This window comes from Bos taurus, chromosome 26, assembly GCF_002263795.3.
Source record: "Bos taurus isolate L1 Dominette 01449 registration number 42190680 breed Hereford chromosome 26, ARS-UCD2.0, whole genome shotgun sequence".
Taxonomy (NCBI): domain Eukaryota; kingdom Metazoa; phylum Chordata; class Mammalia; order Artiodactyla; family Bovidae; genus Bos; species Bos taurus.
The window spans coordinates 14,823,279-14,850,088 of record NC_037353.1 but is presented as its reverse complement, the minus strand read 5'-3'; the positions used below and the strand labels follow the sequence as shown (position 1 = coordinate 14,850,088).

The 26,810-nt window shown below is 41.5% G+C and overlaps 1 protein-coding gene across 2 annotated transcripts; it reads right to left on the bottom strand.

The window, feature by feature from the left end:
• Nucleotides 1-1,296: 1,296 nt before the first annotated feature.
• CEP55 (centrosomal protein 55) lies at nt 1,297-26,080 on the bottom strand. Of its 2 annotated transcripts, none has more exons than XM_059881835.1 (9): nt 25,774-26,080; nt 24,486-24,680; nt 22,243-22,518; nt 19,366-19,434; nt 11,627-11,777; nt 10,065-10,378; nt 8,436-8,507; nt 7,651-7,776; nt 1,297-1,809 (listed from the first exon to the last, which is right to left on the bottom strand). In XM_059881835.1, the coding sequence occupies exons 2-9, from the start codon at nt 24,666-24,668 to the stop codon at nt 1,789-1,791; spliced, it is 1,212 nt and encodes a 403-aa protein (XP_059737818.1). In that variant the 5' UTR covers nt 24,669-24,680; nt 25,774-26,080; the 3' UTR covers nt 1,297-1,788. The 2 variants fall into 2 exon arrangements, with proteins under 2 accessions (XP_059737818.1, NP_001192690.1); NM_001205761.3 differs by lacking the exon at nt 1,297-1,809 and adding an exon at nt 5,193-5,804 and having other exon boundaries at nt 25,774-26,032.
• Between the last annotated feature and the right edge of the window lie 730 nt (nt 26,081-26,810).

The window sequence follows — 26,810 nt, the reverse complement described above, 5'->3', positions numbered from 1 at the left end:
AGGTGTATTCTTCACCACTGAACCACCTGGGAAGCCCACAGATCAGATCAGATCAGATCAGTCGCTCAGTCGTGTCCGACTCTTTGCAACCCCATGAATCGCAGCACGCCAGGCCGCCCTGTCCATCACCAACTCCCGGAGTTCACTGAGACTCACGTCCATCGAGTCAGTGATGCCATCCAGCCCATAAGGGGCACACAATTCTAACCTGTTCTTCACATCTGCTTTGCTGGGACCATTCTTGGCAGCCATCTTGCAGGAGGGGCAGTGGAACCAAGATCTGACCAATAGGAATGTGAGCAGAGTGCGTCACTTCCGGTCTGGCACCACACCATCTCATAACTGTGCCAGACCGGAAGTGGATGAGATGGTGTGGTAGCTTTCATCACTCTTACCCTGCTTCTTTGACGTAGGGGGCCTCGTGTTCCAGGTACTGTAACTATAAAATGAAAGAGGGTCCCCCGGCCCTCCTAAATTGTGAGATGAGCAAGAAAGAAACCTGTAGTTAAGCCACTGAGATTTCGGGGCTTCCTTGGTAAGGGAGCCTAGCCTGGCTCATCCTGATACATTGTAATCCAGTTCTAGTCACTGAGATCCAAGGGAAGTGTACTGTGCAGTTTCCCGGTGGCTATTTCCACTTGCAACACATTTCCTTTACTGAAGAAAAGGAGAGAAAGGTATAAGGAGTGCTCATTCATTGCCCTGGCCAGCTGTCGGTTTCTCAGTTTTGTGGAGAAAAAGAAAAAAAAAAAGATTTGTCTCATTAGATTGTGATGCTGGTAATTGCATTATTCACTGTGAGCATGAGTAGGGAACAGAGGGTTACACAGAGCCTTAAGGTGGTGAAATTGCTGGTCTAAACTAGGATTATTTGATTCCAGACTTCTTTTTTTAACAAACAATAAGTGCCCTGATGGTGTCAGGGCTTCTGAATGCACCTGCCCTCATACTAGTTACGAAGAGAATGAGAAGTGTGGTTATAATGGATGAATAAAATGAACAGTTGTTTGTGGGGGTAGGTGATGTTACTGTCATCTCTTATCTTCATCCTCATTCACAGTATAATCGTTACTGAAAAGTAAAAATAGTCCTGGACAGTATTTCCTTGCCTGTGATGTGCTCTCATGTGTATTTTCTGGGCTCAAATGTGATTTACAAGTGGCAGCATAATGTAGATAACAGTTCTATCTCTATAGGCTAACACATTTGGGTTCAGATACTAACTCTGTCAATCCCTTTGATGTGTGACCTTGGACAACTGACAAACTCTCTAAACCATGGTTTCCTCATCTATATAATGGAACAGTTCTGGAAACTCACAGGTAGTGTCACTATGAGGAGAAAATGACATGACACAGGAAGTTTATAAGCATATTGTGTGGGACACTAAAAATGCTTAATATACAGGATTCCCTAAAATAGGTTGGATTTTGATTTGCATAACAGCCTAGGAAGAGGGATGGGGCAGCCATGAACATTCTCATTTTAGATGGAGGAAGCTGAGTCTTAGAGAGTTGAAATGACTTGCTCAAGGTCAGAAATAGATTTTCATCCCAAATCCCGTGATTCCCATTTCAGGGCCCTTGCCATAGTAACATGTTTCCTTGAAATTGCCAAATATGCTCAGTCGTGTCTGACTCTTTGTGGCCCCATGGACTGTAGCATGCCAAGCTCCTCTGTCCATGGAATTCTTCCAGAAATGGAAAGAGTTGCCATTTCGCACTCCAGGGGATCTTCCTGACCCAAGGATTGAATCTGTCTCTTGCGTCTCCTGCATTGGCAGGTGGATTATTTACCCGCTAGCGACACCTGGAAATTCCAAAGAAGCAATACAAAACAAAATTTAAATTCTGAGATGCTTCCTTTTTCATTTCCAATAAACAGAATAATTTTCTTTGGAAGAGAGTTATTACTACAGTTATTACTGTATTACGTGCAAATGTGAGCGACTGTTAAGTTTGTACTGGAAATAACAAACTCAAAAGGTTGGTTTTTTTACGTTTATTTTTGGCTGTGCTGGGTCTTCATTCATGCGTGGGCTTTTCAGTTGCAGTGAGTGGACATCAAGGCTGACCAGTGAATGACAGCACAAGTGAGGTCAGTGCCTTGTTAGAGGTCACCCCACGGGTGAGAGAGGAGAGGCTTTGTTGTGGTGTGCAGGCTTCTCCTTGCAGTGACTTCTCTCGTTTCAGGACACAGGCTCTAGGGCACTCGGACTTCAATAACTGTGGCACAGGGGCTTAGTTGCCACACAGCATGTGGGATCGAACCTGTGTCTCCTGCATGGCAGTTGGATTCTTTACCACTGAGCCACCAGGGAAGCCCTCGAGGTTTTTTCCTAACCCTCTAGTCTAGTTCCACCCCACCACCACCTATCTCCACTTTATAAAGATTGAGTGAAAATACACATCTTCCTAATCTACACAAGGTGGCATAATTACCATTCTACAGAATCTGTAAATCACACAGCAAAGCTAACTTTTTTCTTTCCTCTTCTTCATTATCTCCTCTGATATTTAACATTCAAAACAGTTTACTTTCTCTATCTTTGTTGCAACATGCCTTTCAACATCAAGTTAATAAGATACAAAGTGACATCTTTCACCCTATCACAATCTGGATCTACACCTCTGCCCTTTGTCATCACAAAGTAACCACTCTAACACAGGCCATGTTTTCCTTTAAGCAATGTTGAATGATTCACTCTCAACATAAGTCTAGGAACAAACACTGTTAAAACTTGAATATTATGTTTCCTTGAATCTAGCTTAGTCATCACCGCTTTCATAAAGCCTCTCCTCTTTCACCCGTGGGGTGACCTCTAACAAGGCACTGACCTCACTTGTGCTGTCATTCACTGGTCAGCCTTGATGTCCACCTTGCCTTGGCTCTTCTAAGGTGGTTCCTGCTGTACCCTCTCCACCTCTAGTGCCTGGCACCACACCTTGTCCGTTGCAGATTCATTAAATATTTGCTGAACCAAGTGAGGAAACCTGTGCTTGGTATATCCCCTAAAAGAGGTGAGACTCCTTCAAGGGCTTCCCTGGTATCTCAGTGGTAAAGAATCTGCCTGCCAATGCAGGAGACGCGGATTGGATCCCTGGGTTGGGAGGATCCCCTGGAGGAATTGGGAACCCACCCCAGTATTCTTACCTGGGAAATCCCATGGACAGAGGAACTTCACAGGCTACATAGTCCATGGGGTTGCAAAGAGTTGGACATGACTCAGCAACTAAATAACAACCTTAGGGCAATTTTTGGGCTTCACTCGCGGCTCAGATATTAAAGAATCTGCCTGCAATGCAGGAGACTGGAGTTCAATCCCTCAGTCAGGAAGATCTCTTGGAAGGAAATGACAACCCACTCCAGTATTCTTGCCTGGAGAATTCCATGGACAGAGGAGCCTGGCATGCTACAGTCCAAGGGGTAGCAAAGAGTCGGGCGTGACTGAGCGACTAACACATACACACACTTATCTGTAATACTTGTTAAACTGTGTAGTGGAAGATGTGTTGGTCCTTGGGTTAAATCAATACAGTGTGTCTGGCAAGCAAGAAACTGAAGGTTATTGTCAGGTGCTAATTCATTGTCCTACAGCTGCATGCCACTCCTTCTTTCTCTGGTTGCTTGGTTTGACACAACTTTAATCTGAATCTGAGTGCTCCTGTCTACTTGTGGACTGCAGGATGCACCCTAGGGCTCAGCCTTCCCTGCCCCTTTCTCCATTATCTCTTCAGATCCTGGGTAACTTGAACCTACCTTTTACCTTTGGTGAACCTACCTTTTACCTTGGGTGTCACCACTAGATTGGGGGTTTCCCTGGTAGCTCAGCTGGTAAAGAATCCACCTGCAATGCAGGAGACCTGGGTTCAATCCCTGGGCTGGGAAGATCCCCTGGAGGAGGACATGGCAATCCACTTTAGTATTCTTGCCTGGAGACTCTCGATAGACAGAGGAGCCTGTGGGCTATAGTCCATGGGGTTGCAGAGTCAGACACGACTGAGCAACTGAGCACAGCAGAGCACGGCAATAGATTGTACTCTTCAGTGTCTTACTCATGTTTCCCACTCAACCATCCAAAGCCAAAAAATACTAGGTTCAAAGCAGAGAGCACAGCACAAACAACAAGGAAAATAAAGAGAACCAGACCAACAAATACTGGATTTGCCTTAGAAGGCAGAGCACTGGGGATCTTGGAAAGAGTAATTTTTCAGGAATCATTTCATACAAACCAAAATGGTAGTGGCTCTAACAACCACTCCCATTGGGAGTCAGGGCCTCCCTCATGTTCCTACAAACCTGCTAAGTGACTGGGTAAGTCACGCCCCTCTCTGGGACTCTGTTTCATCAGGGAGTTAAGGCTGGACTAGTTCAGTAGTTCTGTCTTCAGTTTTACCCCAAAATGCATCTAGAGAACTTGTTGATAAGGCATATTCCATGCTTCCCACCCCCCTCCCCCCCAGAAACCCTGATTTGGACCTCAAAGAAGGCTGAGCACCAAAGAATTGATGTTTTCGAACTGTGGTGTTGAAGAAGACTTTAGGATCCCTTGGACTGCAAGAAGATCAAACAAACAAATCCTAAAGGAAATCATTTTACACTGTATGTTTATCTGTAACTCTCTGGCACCCTTCTCAGGGCAGAAATCTTAATACCAGTCTATATACATATACTCTCCTCATAGCAAAATTTATTAAATAACTCTTTATTCTTTTCTCCTTTACATTACCAATAGTAGCCCAGTGTTAAGCATTTTAGAAAACCTGAAGAAATTTAAAAAAAAATCTTGGTTTATGCACACATGTATAAAAATATTCAGATAACCAAATATCTGCTCATTACATCACCCAGCTTTCAAGACTGCCAAAAATAAATAAATAAAACATTTGCATATCAAAAGAGAGGGCTCGGTGGTTTTGTTAAAATTCATTTTAACAATTTTAGCTAACTAACATGTGCTGATGAAATTCAAGTTAAAGGTATAGCCAGTTAACATCACAGAAAGCACTGTGTGGCTAGTAAGGAGTATTCCTTAAACAGAATCTACTTTGTGCTTCAAACACAGCTAGGTCTACAGTTTCAACAGTAAGCAGCAATAAAGATGAAGAAAACGCCCAACTTTTCTAATAACTGCTCTATCATAGAAAGGAAATATAAATGAAAAGAAAAAAGTATCACCATCTCTTCACAAAGAACATCAAAGTCAGAATGGTAGGTTTATGAAGTGCTTGGATTAAAAAATAATAACAATAAAGATCCCTGGTTAATTGCCTTTGATTTTTTAAAAATCTGAAAAACATAAAATATTTGCTTGTTGGTGTAACAGATTTGACCTACAAGCAATAACCTGAACTATCTTTTCTTCATCAAGTACTTTAACAGTGCAAAATGTTGGCGGTCTCAGCATTCAATGCTCGGAAATGCAAAGCAGGCAAAAAAACAAAAACAAAAACAAAACACAATGATTCACTGCTATGCTAGAGTCTTAAAGGTAGACAGGCAGTTTCTGATGTGAGGTGAAATAAGCAATTCAAAATGTCCATTAGCTAACGTAAGATACAGTATTGAATCTTTTGGCACAAAAACAAAGAATAATCACATTGCTACTTGGAACAGTATTCAACGTGGACGAGTAGATCTCGGTGTTCGGTGGCTGGATATTGGATATTGCACTTAGGACATTCCACCAGGCTTTCATTTAACGCAGCAGTGGGACATTTTGGTGAGGCGACTTTTCCTCTGTTTTCAGTCTCCTTTTGGAAAGTGACTAATGGCTCTGTGAAGGCAAACTCACGAATCTGCTTCTGAAAAATAAGTGTCAAATGAACACGGTTTGTATAGATGGCCTACCATTCAGTAGTTGTAACTGCTCCATAGATACTCCAGTTGCTTCAGCCCTCTAGCTAGATATTCTTCTGAATCTCTCCGGTCACTGGTATTACACTGGTAACTTATGAGGTGGTTACGCATGAATGCAAAGTTGCTTCAGTAGTGTCTGACTCTTTGTGACCCTATGGATGGTAGCCTACCAGGATTCTCTGTCCATGGGATTCTCCAGGCCAAGAATACTGGAGTGGGTTGCCATGCCCTTCTACAGAGGATCTTCCCTACCCAGAGATCAAACCCACATCTCTCATGTCTTCTGCATTGGCAGGCGGATTCTTTACCACTAGCACCACCTGGGAAGCCCTTATGAGGTTGTTATATATCACTGAAATTACCCAGGAAGTACTAGGATCAGGCATTTACATAGGTTTTATTAAAATGCTTAGAGTCACATGTAAAGGTGGGCCTACGGGCAATGCTGACAAAGATTGCTAGGTTAAAGACGGGCAACTTCAGCAATAAAGAACTGCATGGAATTAAGAGCGGCAAAAAATTTTAGCAGGTCAAACAGGTTATACACAGGAATGACTAAGATACTGTATAATTCATTTGTGATGTCTCATTTTCATGTTTTTTTCCCTGAGAAATTTAGAACAGTCAGTAACTAAAAATGAACATTTTACAGCATACTGTAAAGACGAATGGTAGGAAAATGATGAAAAATACAGGAAAATTATAGATTCATTTGTATACTCTTTGGCTTCCTGTACTTTGATAAATAGTCATAAATAGGAATGAATTATAAATTTCAATTTTAAATATTATGATAAAAATCAATGACATAAACAGAGCCAAAAATGTATTTTCTGTCTTTTATTCATAAAGAAATTGCAAATGATTTTAAAAACTGCTTTTTTCTCTTTTGAAAACTGAGGAACTCTATTTGTAACATTTCACCCTGTGCAAATATTCTGCAATACAAGGATCATATACAAAATATGGGCTAATGGGACAGACCCTAACAGGTTTAGTCCAGGGCTTACTGTGTGGTTCTTTAGCTTCTAATTTGTGTCCAACTCTTTTACAGCTCCATGGGCTGTAGCCCACCAGGCTCCTCTGTCCATAGAATTTCCCAAGGAAGAATACTAGAATGGGTTGCCATTTCCTTCTCTAGGGGATCCTCCCCACCCAGGAATCAAATGATCTCCTGCATTGGCAGGTGGATTCTTTACTACTGAGCCATCAGGGAAGTCCCTCAAAGCTTATTAGTAAAATGAAAATAGGTAAATCAAAACCATTTCCTCAAAGAAGCAATGTTATTAAAAAGGTTAATGTTTTAAAAGGTTATGTGTTCAAGTTAATCCACAGAACGTGCTTAATTCAGTATGCCTACAAGAGTGTATTAACAGTAATAGTCCATTATCCCTAAAAGCAGCAATTTTTTCTTTCTTTTTTTTGTTTAAAGAGAAAAGCACAATTTCAGTTCAGAATCTAAAACTGCCCTGCCTTGCTGCCTTTGTCCCCCAGACCAAGCTCTGTTCAGTGCCTCCAGAATCACAGAGCCCAGAGTGGGTGGGGATGATCCCAGGCACTGGTAATGTTATCATTACCAAGAGGCCAGTAATGTCCCTCTGTCTAGTACTTTGAACTGATGCTCAAAGGGCAGATGCTTCAAATGAGGCAAGGGATTTGATTTGACTAATTTAAGAAACAGCTATTCTTAAACTGTATCCTTCTATTTTGGGAACTGCTTTGACATATAAATAGAAAGATGGCAGAAAAAGAAAGATGAAATAAGTTTTTGTCTAACCATTCCAGACTCACCAAGGATTCCAACTGTGTTATTTGATTTCTTGCTTTGCGGAGCTCCTTAAGAATCACATGCAATTGATGTTGCATATTTTGACGGTCAAGTTTTTCATTTTCAAAGTCTAAAGTACATGCCTGCATCTGGAAAAAAGTGCCCAAGACAAGACAATAACAGCTACTGTATACTGTCTAGTTTTCCTGACTGGATGTTTCTTTAGTATCATAAGAAAAAAACATGTTGTGCCATCAGAGCAAGAACTCCTCTGAGTACAGGGAGATGTTGATACATGAAGAAGCTCTGTCCAAGGAGCAAAGCCAAAGTGTGAGGTCTAAGTGAGTGAGGAGCAGCTTAAGAAGTTGCTGGTTAGAATCTGTCCTCCTCATCCTCCTTTTTGTGGGGAAGGGAAGGAGATGGCTGTTCCCTGGTTTCAAATATACTAAAAATCTCTGGTCTCTGAGAGTAACTGGTCTCTCTTTGAGTTCTACTTGAAGTTATCAAGTAGTTCTATTAGGAACATCCTGTCAGACTACCAGCCATTTAGGGAAGAAGAAATTTTGCTAAGGCAAACATCTACCTGTCAAGAAAATTGCCATGTCACCTTAGAGAATTCGGTTTAGCCTAAAGGTAGTAATGGGAATATACGGCTCGCACAAGTCATCACTTTCAATATTTTTGTTAAAGTTTTTAAAAAAACATTTTCTAGAACTTACAAATGGTTCTTCATACAACAGTGTAAACATGAGGAAAAATTCCATTTCTCAAAGGTTAAACTGAATGTAGAAGGAACCCTCATGAGTACCTGTTGTTCCAACAGAGCTACCCTTGTTTGTTCCTCCTGCTGCTTTATCAGAGACGTGTAAAGAAACTGGACCTGTAGGATGTAAATAGAACCAACACTGTCACGTCAACATTTTATAGCTTGACCTTGACCTAGGATGTGTGAAAGGCTCACAAATGTCACATCTCTAACCAGGGCAACACCTGCTCTTCTGGGTGAATCCTAGCTGTGGTTGGACAGCTATCTATGCAAGCAGCTGAGCAGTACCGCCCCGGCCGAGTTCCCTGAGGCATAGACTGTAGACAAAAAGCACTAAGTCGCAGTGGACAAGCAGGTCCTAACATCCACTGATATTTCTGAGTAGGATAAGAAAGCAGAGCTTGGCCTCCTCAGCCACAGAGTTGGAGCAAAATTTTCAATCATTTCTGCTTAATCTTTTGTAAATATCACTGCTCACACCTCTAGGCAGAAGTGAGCATGGTAAAGACTGAGAAGGCAAATGTTATAGACCATTTTTTCCCTCTCACTCAAATTTTGGAGGATTTTAGAAATCACTATTCTAAGAGTAGCAGTAGCTAACATTTACTTAGCCCTTTAATTTACAAAGCGCTTTCACCTTCTCTCAGCTGACCTTCACAAAAGTCCTATGAGGTGAGAAGAGGTTATAAGATTTATTATTATTAATTTGACACACAAATAACCTGTCAGTCAGAGAAGTTAGCTGATTTTCCTCAGGCCACACATCCTTGAGGAGAGACCTGGGATAGACCCCAAATTATGTGTTTTCCATTATTTCATGCTGCCGGGAAAAATTTAATAAGTTTCTCTTGAAATAGTACTGAATTCTAATAAATCTAATGTGGTAATGCCAACATTACTGAGACAAACATTCCAGATCTGGCTATGAGCATAGTGAGAACATGGGAGGTACATAGTGAATTAACTTGAGAACAGTTCACAGTGCCAGCCTAGGAATCAACCTGGACCCTCCTCTTTCAGCTTCCCACACATGCCCACCTCCTCCTCACCCGCCCTTTCAGCTTCTCACACACGCCCACCTCCTCCTCACCCCCCCTTTTTTGGCTTCTCACACATGCCCACCTCCTCCTCACCCCCCCTTTCAGCTTCCCACACATGCCCACCTCCTCCTCACCCCGCCTTTTTTGGCTTCCCACACATGCCTACCTCCTCCTCACCCCCCCCTTTCAGCTTCTCACACATGCCCACCTCCTCCTCACCCCGCCTTTTTTGGCTTCTCACACATGCCTACCTCCTCCTCACCCCCCCTTTCAGCTTCCCACACATGCCTACCTCCTCCTCACTCAGAACCTTTGTGTCTGTGATCTCGTCATCAGGAGGGAATTCCCAGTCACTCACCTCGCTGGTGCCGTCTCGCCATCAGCTTTGTCCAAATACCATCTCCTCAGTGAGGCCTTCGCTGGCCTCAGTTTCTCTTGATCATACTACCCTGTTTTATTTAGGTACTTGCTTATGGTCTGTCTCCCTTCTTAGCGTGAACTCCTATGAGGGGGTAGGAACTTGTGCTGTTCCATGCTGGTTCCTGAGTAGTTAAAATAGCCCCTGACACTTAGTAAGTACCATGAAAATTCTGGATTATGAACCATGGAAAACCGTGCTGGTTAGACTCACCCGCGATAACAGCTCCTCAGATCTTTTCTTCTCTTCTTCAAGTTTTTCCCTGGCAAGATCATTCTCTTCCTTGAGCCTCTGTATTTTCTCTGTTTTATGCCTGTCATCTTCTAGATGTTGTACATCTGCCTTTCTTTGTGAACACAACAGTTGATTTAAATCTTGCACTTCTTTTTGGGTTTCTTCATATTTTCTTCGAAATTCACTCAGTTCAAAATTCAGCTGAGTTATGGTTTGTCGTTCCACTTCAAGATCTTTTTTTGCATTTTCCAAGAGATGGTTATAATATTTTTGCTTTTCTTCTTGAAGATAACCTGTGACAAACACATCATGGCACAAAATAGGTAATTTTACAAATTACAAAATAGGTAATTTTCCTGAAGAAATAAATGTAAATATGTCTCTGTAAGCATGATTGCATTTTTTCCTCATCTTCAAAAATGAAGACTCAAGAGACAGGGATCATGGTTGATGTTTGACAGAACAAGAAACAGAAGTTCAGGTATACTACTTGAAGTTACAAAATGAATAGATAGAAGAATCAGAAACAGTAATAGAATTATTCTGGGTGGGGGGGAATGTCATTAATGTCTAAAGAAAACAAACCAACAAATAGAGACATTAATGCATATACCACTTTGATAAAACACAGAGAGAGAGAGAAAGAGAGAGACAATAAGAGAGGGAGACAGAAAAGAAAAATCATATTACCAAAGGAAAAAGCTAGACTTCACCCATAATTAAAAACCTACTTTTATGTGTAGCAAATTTATACAGGCAATACAGCAGTAACTTTGTCCCCTGAGGGATAAACAGTTTTGAATTCTCTAGAGACATTCCTTTCATACTGTTTTAGCATTAGCTTCATTTTAAATATTCCGATGTGAAGCTCTGAGATTATGAGCCTTCTCTTTCTATAATTCAAGGCTCCAGTGCCAGTGGGGCTGTCAGCACTTAAATGAGAGCCTTGCACAGAGCTTGGCTCATCACCCGGAACTGCTGCGTCTTTTGTAAAACGAGGATAATGATCCTTTCTGCCCCTGCTCTTAGGCTCTTGTGAAACTCAATGGAGATCAGTGTCAGAGAAGCTACAAAACCTTTGGCAAACAGCATCACTGATAAGAACTTCACCTCAGTTCTAGGGTGAGATTCAAATGATTGAAGGATCATGTATAAAAATGTAATCTTTCTCCTAGAGTTGATATGAATAACAGCTAAAGGGAAGCGGAATAACAAGATAGTCACTGACAAGGCTAGCACCGGGGGAAATGAAGCTGGAGCAGGACTTTGAAGGAGGGAAAGGATTTGCAAGGTGGAAAAAACCTAATGTGCCTGCAGAGCTGCAAGATCCCTTTACCCTGTGCCTCTCGCCCTCTGGTGTCAGAAAACAATGGGAGATGAATTCAGAAGGTTGGCTAAAATGGGATTTCTTACTTCAAGGCTAGCAGACTTGCTCTTGTTTTACTTTATAACACAGATCTATAAGAATCTAAATTTGATGCATCTCTCTTTTTGGAAAATGTCAGGCAGGCCAACCCAGAAGAACATTTTTACACCAGTACCTTCTGATTCAGTCTTTTTTGTCTGCTGCGGGAGTGTCTGAGGGGCTGTTTCCAGTTTCTGTTCCAACTCAAAGATTTTCGCTAGAAGCGCTTTCACGTAGGCCTCTCGCTGCTGATCATACACAAGCCACTGCTGATTTTTCTCCAGAGCCTCACAGTGCAAATGAAAGCAAATCAATAATCAAAACCCAAACCCTTCAGATGGATAAGAGACCACACGGGACGCAGTCTTTTCCAGCACATAAATACTCGATGGCTCATATCACAGAATGATTCCAGGCATCACTGTAAAGCTTTCCACACAGAGACACATTCCAAGGCCACACATCTTCAGAATTCCAAAGAACATGGCCAAGTCATGTCCACACAGAGTTACGTTCATCTGTCCACTGACTCTACAGTTTGCCTTATGTTGGTGCCCACATCATTCTCTGTTAACAGAATGTCTTTGTGGCAGAGGTGGAGGTGCAGTGCTCAGGTACTCTTTCAGAGGTATTTCCACCCACCTGAGGGCTCTGCCTGCGGGCTCTCCAAGGGGTGGACAGAGGCTCTGCCAGGCGTGCATCCTGCTCTGGCAGTGCCGCCCCCGCCCGCCACCCCGCCTTAATCCTGGGCCTTCTTCTTCCTTTCACAGATGTGGCTCCCCAATAAACTGCACTGCTGACTACTCCATCTCGTGTTTGCCTCCCGGAGAATCAAACTCAAACATCACCCTCTTTCTTTATCACCGGTTTTCATCTTTTAAAGCTCAAAAATCCCCAAATGGGACCTTTCATCTAGTTTGTATACGGGTTCAGGAACTCAGTTGTTCTAAACACATACCTACATATTTTAAAAACTTATTTTACCAACCATCATTAGCTTTTTTCTGTGTTTGCTTTTTCAAATAGATTGTGCATGCTTAGTCATTCAGTCGAGTTCTACTCTTCATAATCCCATGGACTACAGCCTGCCAGGCTTATCTGTCCATGGAGTTTTCCAGGCAAGAATACTGGAGTGGGTTGCCATCTCCTACTCCAGGGGATCTTCCTCACCCAGGCATTGAATCCATTATCTCCTATGTCTGCTGCATTGCAGGCAGATTTTTTTATATTAAGTTCCTTGAAGTGGCAGACCGTGTTCTTCCGAAAGGACTCCCAGCTTTTGCATACAACGTATAGTCAAGAAATTATTTGAATGATGGACAATATTAATAAAATAAGCAGTGTCTATTTAAGTTAGCTGGTAACAGAGAAAGTGGTTTACCATTACTGCTCATGTTCACTTTTCATTTCAGTTACATCTTTCCTACAAAAACCTCGCTATACTTTACCAGCCACCTAGCATAAGTTGGAAAATTTTAAAAAATCTCATCTACATTTTCTGTGGCTCATTCCACCTGATCTGTGGCAAGATATTAGCAAATATTCACATAAGAAGCTACATTACCTTTAGTGGATAAATCAAGGTAGCATATATGGACAGGGGTGTATAGGTTTATGAAAGGCTTTAGTATGCATTTTATTTATTTATTTTTGGCTGCACTGGGTCCTCGTTGTGGTGCATGGGCTTTCTCTACTTGCAGAGAGTGGGGGCTTCTCTCTAGTTGTGGCGTGTGGGCTTCTCACTGCAGTGGCATCTTTTGTTGCAGAGCATGGGCTCTATGCTCTCAGGCATTAGTAGTTGAGGCTCACAGGCTTAGACACCCCGCAGCATGTGGTATCTTCCCGGACCAGGGATCAAACCCATGCCCCTTGCATTGCAAGGTGGATTCTTAACCCCTGGGCTACCAGGGAAGCCCAGATTTATGAAATTTTTTAGTGAAAAATTCTACTGATATTTTGATTGTTTTTTTTTTAATTTTATTTTTTAACTTTACAATATTGTATTGGTGATATTTTGATTGTTAACTGGGACAAATTCATATATACTCTGACTCTAACTCTCACTGGTCTTAACCACTGGATCCTTGGAAATTCAGTCAAAGGCAAAGCCTGCCAGGGCTGTACACAACTGCATAAACACCTCCCCCTCATCCATACCCCCTGTTTTGCCAGTAGCAGCAGGACAGAAATTCAAGTTGAAAGCTAGCAAAGAAGATTCGCCTGTCAGTAGCAGAAGGAAAACGAAGTCTTGAAATGCTTATACTTTAGCACCAAAATGAGATATTACAACTCTTCTCTCCTTTCCAATCGAAGTCTTCCATCCAAGAGCATGGAAAGTGAAAGCTGCTCAGTCATGTCTGACTCTTTGAGACCCCAGGGTCTATATATAGTCCATGGAATTCTCCAGGCCAGAATACTGGAGTGGGTAGCCTTTCCCTTCTCCAGGGGATCTTCCCGACCCAGCAATCAAACAGGGGTCTCCTGCATTGCAGGCGGATTCTTTACCAATTGACCTATCAGGGGCTGCCTCTTTTTTTTCTATGTTTCTGGGAGGCTGAGGAAATAAGTCTCAATTACTACTTGTGTAAAGAGAACATGCACAGCTAAATCTAATGTCACAGGCGTAAAATGTTAAGGGCCCCAGAAGGAGGTACACACAGTGATACTAAAACCCCTTTGCCAATGGCCAAGCTCATTGGTAATGAGCCCTCTGCCCGTGCCACTTGTGCTAAGACTTGCCTAACACGAAAGTGTGAGTCACTCTGTCATGTCTGACTCTGCGACCCCATGGACTGTAGCCACCAGGCTCCTCCGTCCACGGGATTCTCCAGGCAAGAATACTGGAGTGGGTTGCCATTTCCTTCTCCAAGGGATCTTCCTGACCCAGGGATTGAACCCAGTTTTTCCATACTGCAGGCAGACTGTTTACCATCTGAAGCCCCAGAGAAGCCAAGACTCACATGAAAGTTACTCGGTCATGTCTGACTACTTGTGACCCCATGGACTGTAGCCTGCCAGGCTGCTCTATCCATGGAATTCTCCAGGCAAGAATACTGGAGTGGGTAGCTGTTCCCTTCTCCAGGGGATCTTCCCAACCCAGAGATCAAACCCAGGTCTCCCACATTGCAGGTGAATTCTTTACCATCTAAGCCACCAGGGAAGCCCAAGACTTATCTACCCCCACAGAAATACCTGCTTGAGCAGTGGCTCACTGTTGGATCTTGGTAATTTGGGGATTTATAAATCCTCACTTGGAGGCTGATTTCCTCATCAAGAACAGTGAGAGGAGACACAGGCCATGACCAATAGCTTTAGGTCAATTAATATAATGATCGCTTAATATTTTGAGGCAAAATAGCTATAGCTAGTAAGTTCAGTTCAACCTCTTCGTCTATCCCCCGAAGTGCTAAGTTATTTTAATTATATTAATAACAGAATATTTTAAAGCTTCAGGACAACACTTGCTGAAACTGAAGCTAGGTTCCCTTAGGCTGACATTAAAATTGTCCACAATCTGCCACTTCCCATCTCTTCAAAGCACAGCCTGGCCTTTCCTTTCCTTCACTGCTTCCTTGTTGTCTACACAATAATGCACACCCTCTGTGCCTCTTCCCTTCATGCAGTCCCTTCCTATGTCATCTGCCCACTTAAATTCCACATTACATCACGTTCCAGTGAGTCCAGGCTTATCTCTCAAGGCTCCTCACCATAACTCTCCTTATCAAGCTTCCCCTCCTTTGAAAGCAACTAGTGATTTTTGTGTGCATTCAGTCTACTTGGCATCTTATACTCATGAACTCTTGATTACTTCCTGATGATACTTCTTATCTTAACTATACCCTGAGTCCTCTGGACAGCTGGGCACAGGCTTGTTTAGATATTTTATTTCACAGTTCCTTATTTGTGTTTCTGTACCTAGAAGCTGCCTGATAAATGTTTGTGAATGATGTTGACAACATGGGTGGAGAAAATGCCTGCAAGAACCAGAAAGCCGTGTAGACCTAGACCGGAGTTTGAGAGTGTTCACAGAAGGGAGGAGAGAACAAGAAGGAATCTAGCAGTTCCTTACACACAGTAGAACAATACATTTAGTGATTCAAAAAGAATAAAACACTTTCAAAAATCTATTACTCATTAAGTAATGCATGAAAATGTAATCAAAACATCTTGTCATAGAACTATCCTAACTATTTCTGTAGTCTTACAAGTGCATAATATGCATCCTTTGTGTCATAATTAATCCTTGACCTGGGGGAATTAATTATTATCAATGATTAAAGTGTGGCAGCCAGGAGGTATGAGTTTTTATCCTTTAGGGCTGCCAGAAAAGAGATGGCACAAATACAAAGTTCTTAACAAAAAAGCTGCTTAGTGTAACTCAACTGAAGTAAAACATACGTGTGTGTGTGTGTGTGTGTGTGTGTGTGTGCGCGCGCGTGCGCGCACTAGTTGCTCAGCCGTGCCCAACTCTGCGACCCCAGGGACTGTATGTAGCCTGACAGGCTCCTCTGTCCATGGAATTCTCCAGACAAGAATACTGGAGTGGGTTGCCATTCCCTTCTCCAGGGGATCTTCCTGACCTAGGGATAGAACCAGGTCTCCCACAGTGCAGATTCTTTACCATCTGATCCATCAGGGAAGCCTGATTCTAGTAAATGTGCTGCCAAAGTGAGGATGAGGCATTATTCTAAAGGACCACATGATGGCGATGTTACTTCAATAAAGTAATAAACATTTCTTTACTCCTGATCTCAAGGACTCTGTATCTACTTTCATTTCTTTATAGAAGCAACAAAAAGTAGATTTGATAGCTGTCAGTGGATGTTGACATTATGAGTTTTGCATCTTTAGAGTCTTCCTTACATTAGTTATCTCTTCCAGCTTTGTGTCTCTACACATTTGTTAGACATGCATTTATCATGTTCACCCAAGTTATCAATAAAAATACAGAAGTAGGTAAAGTGAAGCTGTGGGGAATGCCATGAAAGCTCTTCTTCCTGCTTTGGCAGGGATCCATTAAATATTTCCTTGGGCAAAAACTCTAAGAGATTGAAATGTTAGCCTATATTGAAAGAAGAAAAAATATGCGTCAATTGATAAAACTAGAACACGGATGGTAGATTAGAAGTATTATGTCCATGTTAAATTTATTAAAGGTGGTATCTGTATGGTGGTCATGTAAGAGTATCTTCATTCTTAGGAATATACATTGGAATATACAGGCTGAAAAGGCTATATATATATATGCAACTATTTCATGGTTCAGAAAAAATATTATGTCCGTGTGTGTATGTGTATGTGTGTGGATAGGGCTGGGGACTGAAAGAAAAAGTATAAAATGGGATAAAATGCTAATGAGTTCAATTTTGGTAAAGAGTATGTGGACTTCTGTGTACTATTTTCCATTCTTATAACTTTTCTGTAAACTCAATTTTTTTCCAAATTAAAAATAATTATTATTTATCTTCAGTAATTCTGTTTAAAAGTCAGATTTTTTTTTTTTTTTTTTGGCTGCACCATGTGTCTTTACAGATCATAGTTCCCCAACAGTGGATCAAAACCATACCCCCCTGCAGTGGAACCCTAGAGTCCTAACCACTGGATCACCAGGGAATTCCCTAAAAATCAGATTTTTTAAATCAAGAGCAAGAAACGCCTATTAAAACCGACATTCAGTTATTTGATTTTAAAGTTACTGACCAACTGGATAATGATTACAGCATTGAAAGTGAAAGTCACTCAGTTGTGTCTGACTCTTTGTGACCCCATGGACTGTCTGTGAGAATTCTCCAGGCCAGAATACAGGAGTGGGTAGCCTTTCCCTTATCCAGGGGATCTTCCCAACCCAGGGATCGAACTCAGGTCTCCCGCACTGCAGGCAGATTCTTTACCAGCTGAGCCACAAGGGAAGCCCAAGAACACTGGAGTAGGTAGCCTATCCCTTCTCCAGGGGATCTTTCCAACCCAGGAATGGAACCAGGGTGTCCTGCATTACAGGTGGATTCTTTACCAACTGAGCTATCAGGAATGCAATTACAGCATTAACTCCATGTAATTATTTCAAAATATGAGCCAGATCTAAATGATAGCTGAGGAATGATACAGCTTGACCCTAAGAGAAGCAAAGTAGATTTTTAGGACTTATTTTAGCCTAACAAACACTGATTCTTAAACAGGTGGGCAAACTTCTACAGGAAGTTTTGTGGGAGCTCTGCAGAGGGTATAGGATTAGAATGGCTGAGTCCTCCAAAGCCAAATAAAGTGACGGTGTAGACTCTGAGGAGTGAGATTTCTCTTTCCCTGCTCCTCAGTCTTCCAACTATAATTCTCCCCCTGGTCCGAAAGATCTGCTGAGATCCCAAAGGGATAACCAGAGCTTGGCCACCTCTCGCTCCTCAAATGTAAGTTAATGGTTCTCACAGAGCAGTCCTCAGACCACCAACAGTAGCAGCAGCACCTGAAGCTTATTGGAAATGGAGACTCTCAGGTTCTACCCCAGACTAATCATCATTACATAAAAATAACTTTAGTTGATATTTGGAGTAGTTAGCACTGCTGCTGCTGCTGCTGCTAAGTCGCTTCAGTCATGTCCGACTCTGTGCGACTCCATAGATGGCAGCCCACCAGGCTCCCCCGTCCCTGGGACTCTCCAGGCAAGAACACTGGAGTGGGTTGCCATTTCCTTCTCCAATGCGTGAAAGTGAAGTCGCTCAGTCGTGTCTGACTCTTCGCGACACCATGGACTGCAGCCCACTAGGCTCCTCCGTCCATGGGATTTTCCAGGCAAGAGTACTGGAGTGGGGTGCCATAGCCTTCGCTGAGTTAGCACTGAGAAGCCTAAAAATTACACATGGGTTTAAGAAAACAGCATCTATTTTCAGGCACTTTGCTAAAAGAGACACTATAAGATTCAAGAAACTTCACCAGATTCCATCTAGTCATTCTTTCCAGTTGTCTAAATGCTGGGGATAATACATGACATACAAAAAACTTATTTTGATAGTTCTTTAAGAATTGTGTTTCTTCTTTATTTTAGCTACCTCTAGATAAATTACTTTGAAAAGGGTACTCTAGAACCCAGTTATACAGACACTAACGATTTAAATTCTTTTCTTGAAAATCAAATAGGCCTCAAGGTATGCCCGGTATGTGAGATAAAACAGGACTCTTAAGAGCATACTTAGATCAGGGTAGACATGCCAGGAATATTTCTGGAATCACAATATCTACCTATTGACCCAATGATTAAATCAAGAATTTCATACTTTGCATATCTAACCTTAAAATTTGAAAAAATACACTGTGACTACTAGTCCTATGTCCCCAATTTATTTAATTTTCAATGCAACCCACCAATCCATTTAAGATATAAGTTTGGAATAATATAGCTAACTTCATATCCAATTCTAGGAAAAAGAAATATTGAATACACAAAGAATGTATTTCTTTTTCAAACTAGGAAAGGAAATCCTGTTTCTAAAGGAATAATTTCAAACTAAAGAGGACATCTAGCATGGGTAAACAAAAAGAAAAAAATAATACATATTAAATTACATCACTATAATAAAATTATTGAGCAAATTAGATTTAAGTGAAAACGGGATATTGTTGAGTTATTTGGTAGAAATGGATGATTTATAGCCTAAAGATTTCCAAGGCTTTCCTAGCCATACTTACAGGAACTGGCCCTCTTGTATGCCTCGAAAGAGACTTAAACGTGGTAACCCAGAGAGATGATCTCAAACCATTCATTTCTTCATCTCCTCAAAAGAATTTTTCAAGCTACAGCATTACTGTTGTCAATTTCCATGAAATTTAATAATAAAGGAATGAGTCCTCTTTAGCCATAACTTAATAAAATAAAAACAAACTTACATCTTTCAGCTGTACTTCCATTTCATGAATATTACTCATTGATGAATTGAAGCAACTTGTAGCCACAGTCTGTAAGTAAATCAATATTAGTTAACATAATTTAAGAACATAAGTTTGCTCATTATACTTACCTTCATAATAAGACAGTATATTTCACATACATCCCAAAATCCAGAACTGGTACATGCCAGGTGATGAGTAGCAGTGCGGAATTAAGATGTCCTGGAGGCCTCCTAAGCAGATTGGACACCCTGAGATTTCATATCTAATTTGATATCTGATGTCATCTGGACCCCAGAATCACCAGACTAGCCCTCAGTGGATATGAACAGCCCTCTGATTTTCACCAGGAAACCAAACCAAGCAATTGGCCTATTTAAATGAAATCCCGAAAATATTAAATTGTCAAATAAAAGATAAATTTTGTTTTCTAGAATTTATTTATATTCAACATTAGCAATAGTATTAATTAGTATTCATTCATATAGAACTCAAAATATAATGTCTCCTCTTTTTTCTTCATTTTTCCAGAGGGAATAAAAGAGGGGAAGTAGATGGTAAGTCGGTGGCTCAGATGGTCAAGAATCCACCTGAAGGAGATCCAGGTTTGAGCTCTTGAGTTGGGAAGACCCCAGTATTCTTGCCTGGAGAATTCCCTGGATGGAGGAGCCTGGCAGGCTACAGTCCATGGGGTCACAAAGAGTCGAACACGACTGAGTTGACAACACTTTCATTTTCTAGGTGGTAAGGTACCAAAGCTAACCAACAAAGCTCATAAAAAGCTGCATTTCAGTCTTTTAACAGCTCTGAGGAAAGAGACTTGTGTGAAGGATGGCAAGAAAGCTCAAAATATATATTTTCTTCTCTAGAGGTGCTCTTTTCCCCCTCTCAATTTAGTCCTTCAGGTGGAAACCATGATAGAGATAGTTTATCACATTTCTTTCCTTTTACCCTGGGCACACTGCAAACCACATCTCCCAGCCTTCCCTGTAGTTAGTGAGGTCATGAGACTGAATTCTGTCCAGTGGAATGTAAGCAGAAATGAGATATGCCAATCCGAAGCCTAGACCCCACAGGCTACCCCAGTTCTTCACATGCTCTCTAGCCCACAGCTGTGTATAAAGGATCTGGTGGAGGACTGCACTCTGAGAGATGAGGGAGCCACTAGAAGGAAGGAACCTGGATCTCTGAATGATTCTGTTGAGCAAAGCCTCCTCCACTCCAACTTAAAATAAGCTGTGACATGAGCAGAAAAATAATCACTTGTTGTATAAGACTCTGAGATTTGGAGGTCAGTTGTCAGGTGATTAGATATGCTGACTAGTACAGAAATTAACAGTGAGTATCCCATAGTGATTATATGAATACATTTTTAAAATCATCATTTCTACCAAGATTTATATTTCCATCTTCAAAAGTAGAGAAACTAATTCTTGAGCTTTAAGTAAAAGTGAAAATGAAGTCACTCAGTCGTGTCCAACTCTTTGCAACCATATGGACTGTAGCCTGCCAGGCTCCTCAGTCCATGGGATTTTCCAGGCAATAGTGAAGTAGGTTGCCGGTTCTTCCTCTAGGGGATCTTCCGACACAAGGCTCAAGCCCACATCTTTTGCATTGTCAGGCAAATTCTCTTAGAGTAGGAAGCCCCACTCTAAAGGGGAGATAAAGTACAAAGACCCTTAACATCACTGAAGCATTTATTTGAAAGCAATAGATTTTCTTCTGTAAGTAAGTTTTGGTCACTCAGTGGTGTCCAACTTTTTGCAACCCCATGGACTGTAGCCCACCAGGCTCCTCTGTCCATGAGATTTTCCAGATAAGAATACTGGAGTGGGTTGCCATTCCCATCTCCAGGGGATCTTCCTGATTCAGAAATCAAACCCAGGTATCCTGCAATGTAGGCAGATTCTTTACCATCTAAGCTACCAGAGAAGTGTCCTTTCTTCTGTAGGTAGTGTTAATAGCTGTAGTATTAGTATGATTCATATGTCCAAATTTTCAAGAGAATCAAAGGTCTGATCAGCAAGAAACTATTTATTTAGCACTATGGTGGCTCAGATGGTAAAGAGTCTGCCTGCAATGACTCAGGTTCGATCCCTGGGTTGGGAAGATCCCCTGGAGAAGGAAATGGCAACCCATTCCAGTATTCTTGCCTGGAGAATCCCATGGATGGAGGAGCCTGGTGGGCTACAGTCCATGCAATCACAAAGAGTCAGACACAACTGAGCGACTTTCACTTCACATGCCAGGCACCCTGCTAGGTTATTCACATATATTGTAACATTCAATCTCCAGTACTCTTATCCTCATTTTATTGATGTGCAAACTGAGATTTAGGAGAGGGGTCTGGTGAATTCTAGCATTGTTTCTAAGGCTAGAGAGGTTAAGGAATTTGTTTAGACTCACACAGCTCGAAAGTGGAATCTGAACTCGGAGCTGCCTACCCATAAATCCATGCTCTTTCTACTACACTAGTGACTCTAAGACACAAGACGGGAGAAAAGCACACTTGCTGTTTTAATTGGGTACCTCAAATATGAAGAATAACCAAAAAATGAAGCCATTCTTCTCACAATACAAACTACAGAAAAAAAGAATTCAATAAAATCTTCCTGGCTATTGTAGACACACAGCAGAATCTGTATTCTGAATATTCCCTTGGGCAAAACAATGGTATGGTCAGTGGAGGCAGCCATATTACCTATTTTTGCTTATAGAGAAGAACAGGACTATGGGAAAAAAAAAAAGTAAACCTGTTAGTATACTATACTGTTTCACCATTTGACAAGCATGTTTTAACAAACCCATTCTTCATAAGAATTACAAACTGTATTAGAAAAGATTAAAAAAAAAATCAGGTTTTAAAGAAATTAGTACCTGCGATAAATGAAGTGTATTGGCTTTGCCTTCAAGTTCAGCAAGCCTTGCAGTTGTAGCAGACAACTGTTTCTTCAACACATCTGTCTCTTCAGACAAGGATTTCAACAGCTGTTCTCTTCTTTCAACTTCCTTGGTTTTCTCTTCGAGCTGTTCAAGCAATGCAGTACTGCTGTGCTTGGCTTTCAGCTGGTCTCTGAGTCGCTGTATTTCTTTGTCCTTCTCTGTGAGGCGATAAACATTCTTCTCTCTCTCAGCTTCAAGGACTCGAATTTTCTAGATATAAACTAAGAAGAATCTTAGAACAAGGCCAGGTCAAACACAAAAATAAACAGTACATTATAACAAGCGTATAGGATGTATTTATTATGTATCAAGTCAGCATTATACCAGATACCAAGACCAGAAAAATGCTCAGAGAGCTCATAGAGAATTAGACCAATACATTAATGCAGTATGATAAGTGCTGTGGTTAAGATATATATAAAATAAACGGGACATGGACACAGAAAGGAGAGACCATCTAGAAAGCTAAAGAAGAGCTGGCTCTCACCTGATTATCTGCTAATCATTCCCCCATCATGCCAATTCTAGTCATCTTAATGGCTAAAAGTTGAGTCACACAAAGAAATACATGCTCACTGATGAACTTGAAGCAACAGAATTCAGATATCACAGAATGCTATAGCTGGATAAAAGTACATTCATAAACTTGCTTTTTGTTAATAAATGATTTGGTATCAAATCTAGAAGGTGATCTTCAAGAGAATGTTCAACATTTTCAAGGATTGGAAAGTTAAAGAAGGCATGTTAGTTAAACTTGCTGGCAAAAGGGAGAAAGCACTAATATAGAGATGATAGAAAAAGTAAGTAAAATGGCTTTACATGCTGACAAAGGGAAAAAAGCTTAACAGTTATTCAAATAGAAATGGGGACATAGAATTGGATGCTTGTGTGAAAATGATGAGGGGATTTGTAGTTGCCTACTAGCTTAAGACAAGACAGTATTATGACACAGTACCAAAGAGGCCAATACAATTCTAAGATTTCAATAGAGTACAGCATCCAGATTAGAGGAAATAATACTACTGTTTGAATCTGTGTTTGTGACTGTGTGCAATCCAGAAGCATTAATTCAAGAGGGACATGAATACCAGAAAAGTGTTCAGGAAAGTGACCAGGATGAGAAAAAGCCAGTAAAGCTGAAGAATATGGGGCTGGCTTATAGATAAGTAAGAGGAAGCAAGATTTCCTTGTATATCTGCATGCATGCATGCTGTCACTTCAGTCGTGTCCAACCCTATGGACTGTAGCCTGTCTGGCTCCTTTGTCCATGGGATTCTCCAGGCAAGAATATTGGAATATCTTTACATGCCCTTCTCCAGGGGATCTTCCCAACCCAGGGATCAAAACCCCATCTCTTAAATCTCCTGCTTTGGCAGGTGGGTTCTTTACCACTGGCGCCATCTGGGAAGACTTGGACACCTGAAAAGCTGTCAATTGGATTAAAAAAAAAAAAAAGACTTGTTCTATGTAGCTTTAATGGACATAACTAGAACAAACTGGTAGAAGTTATAGGAAGTTTAATTTCAATTGATTATAAAGGGATTTTGACAGCCCTTGCTTGTCAGAAATAAAATGAACTGGAAAGAGAGCTCTCAGGAAAGCTACTAGATTCTTTCACCAGATTACAAAATAATCTTTATGTCTAAGAATTGGTGATAGATCATTTCTCCATGCTTGAATAAGAATTCACCTCAATATGTGTTTAAACAAATAATAAATCATTTGGTTTTATGATGTGCCTTATAAAGTAAAATTTAAAGAAATCCAATGGTATTATTTAGCACGGATAATTTGTTTTCTAACTATGAAAAATAAAAGTACTCTTGCAAAATAAATTGAACTGATTAAATTTTAAATCCTTCCAGTTCTAATATTCCTAACTCCTTTTCAGACTATGTCATAACAAACTGTAAATTAGGGAAATATAGTTTAACAAAACACAAAATGCTGATATCTGTAATGATTTTACCTTAAAAAAAAATCTGAAAACAAATATTACTTGTAAAGTAGCCAAAATACATGATTAAATGGGTTTTTAAACCTTCATGCTAAAATCTAAACCCCAAAGGTGACATGATTAGATTTGTTGTTTACATTTAGTGAACATAAAAACTAGATTATATCATATACTTTCTCATCTCCCATAGTAAAGCTTACTACAGTTTAAAAGGTCTTACCTCCAAAAGTTTGTGTCTGTCTTTATCAATCAGCTTTCCTTTTCCACTTGTGATTTCATCTACCGATGTTTTTAAAGCTGTTATTTCTCCCCTAAATTTTTCTAATGCAGTTTCTGATTTGGAGTTACTAGGCTTTGGTCCCCATTTACTTTTAATTAAATCTTTGGGATTTCTGGAAGACATCTCTGAAAGTGCCTGTAAAAAGAAATCTGAGTTTACAAGGTCAAATCTCAGGTTTGAAAAGATCTAATAACCTATTTATTAAACAGAAGAACCGTTCTATATAAATAAAAGTGATACAGTGGGGTATGGCTTCTAGCTTGCTAACAACAATATATATATTTTAAATCTGGGTGGTAGATGCACGGAGGTATTCAATATGTCAACCTGTATGTCTGTGTTTGTGTAGGATTCTCATGTGTGTCATACTTCAATAGAAATGTTTCATTTAAAAAAAAATAGAGGGATAACCAATGATTAAGCCGTTAAATGAAACCTGAAAGTTAGATTACAAAGACAAATTTTACTCCAGAATAAAAAGCCAATGACAAATAATATAATTCTGAATAAATGGACATTGAAACATCATTACCTGACATAATGCTGTGTCCTCTGTTTGAGAAGATAGGCCTAGTTCAGTTCTATCTTAACTGTAATGTTCAGAGAGCACAGTGGGCAGAAGTTAGAAGAATTCAGTATGAGGCATTTATAGGAAAAAGAGACCCAATATTCAAAGAATTCAGGAATGGCAGGAATTAAGAACAAGAAGTAAGGAGAAGCTTTGTTGCTAAGTCATGTCTTACTCTTTTCTGACCCCATGGACTGCCTACCCAAGCTCCTCTGTGCATGGGATTTCCCAAGCAAGAATACTGGAGTGGGTTGCCATTTCCTTCTCCAGGGGATCTTCCCATCCCAGGGATCGAACCTCTTCTCCTGCATTGGTAGGCGAATTCTTTACCACTAAGCCACCAGAAAAGGTTAGCCCTGGATTTCTGTCCATTCTAAGGTGAAAGATTAAGATACCTAGTAGAGGGCACAAAGCATCTATTACAGGCCACGTCTTCTACAAGTGGAGGCAAATCTACAAAAACCTTCACATAAGACCTCCAGTGCGAAGAGAGGCAAAGAAAACTGCAACAACAGGCACCTTTCTTCTCACTTCTGAGGTGAAGTTTGTAGAATAGACATTAAAGTGCTTGCTAATCCGCAAAATGCTGTACTAAGGAAAGGACTTGGCCAAGTCACTAGAACTCCCTGCGCTTGTCTAAAAGAGGATGATAACACTCACGGCAGAGCTGAAAGCGGGGATCCAATCGGCGACGGCCTCCCGGGGACAGGCACAAAGTGAGCGCCAGGGAACGGCGACTGGCTCCAAGGTAGGCAGAGATTGAATCCCAGCCAACGCGATCTCCCACTGATCCCGCCTCCCCCGCGGTCACGCCCGGCCTCAAGGCTGCGGGTCCAGGCCGCCTCCGCCACCCTCCGCGGTCGCCTGCCCGCAGCCAGCCAGCACCTGAGGCGAAGCGCAGCGCTCGAGTCGGCCCAGTCACACCCTTTGGCGCGGGAGCTGCTTCCGGGAGTTTGAATCCCGCGGCTGCGGGGCGGGGGACGTCACTGCCGGCGGGGCGAGGCTCTCCGATTGGCTGCGGTCTCCGGGGGCGGGGGCTGGAACCTGAGTGAGAAAGGAGTGCGGGACGTAGCTGGGCTGCGGGCGGAGGGGTGGGGCTGAAGTGGAGAGGACGGTGCCCAGGCCCGGAAGGCGTCTCCCGGATCCGCCAACGTTTTCTGGGACTTTGTCAATGCTTTTGTGAGGTCTCAGACCTCAACTCAAGATTTCTTTGTGAAGAACTGATTTGTGTTTATCTGCTTTGGGGCTGAAGCAAATTAGAATGCTGAGAGAGATAAATCCAGTGACTGAGAGCTGGGACTAACTCGTTCTGCGTCCTTGAGTTTGATTCGCCCTTCTGAGTACCAGTTTCGCCCTCTAAGAAATAGGAGAACTGGATTCCACAAGGGGGCACAGCCTTTCTGTTTTCCTCTTGGGGTGAGCCTTCATCCTGCCAGAAATCAGGGTGGAGCCATGTGGAGTGTAGCAGGTGGAAGGATTAATAGGCACGCCCAGTTTGAATGCTGAGATTAGGAGCTCTAGAGGAAGCGAGCTAGGCAGGCGTTTGCTCCAGATTGCTGCCCTCTGGCTTGGCATCTATTGGTTAAATCCGGGTCATGGTTACCTGGACTTTGAGGACTTTCGCTAAAACAAACAGGCACAGAACGCGTTTGGCAGGGCCTGACGTTCTCAGACCGCTGCATAAACTCTAGAGAAAA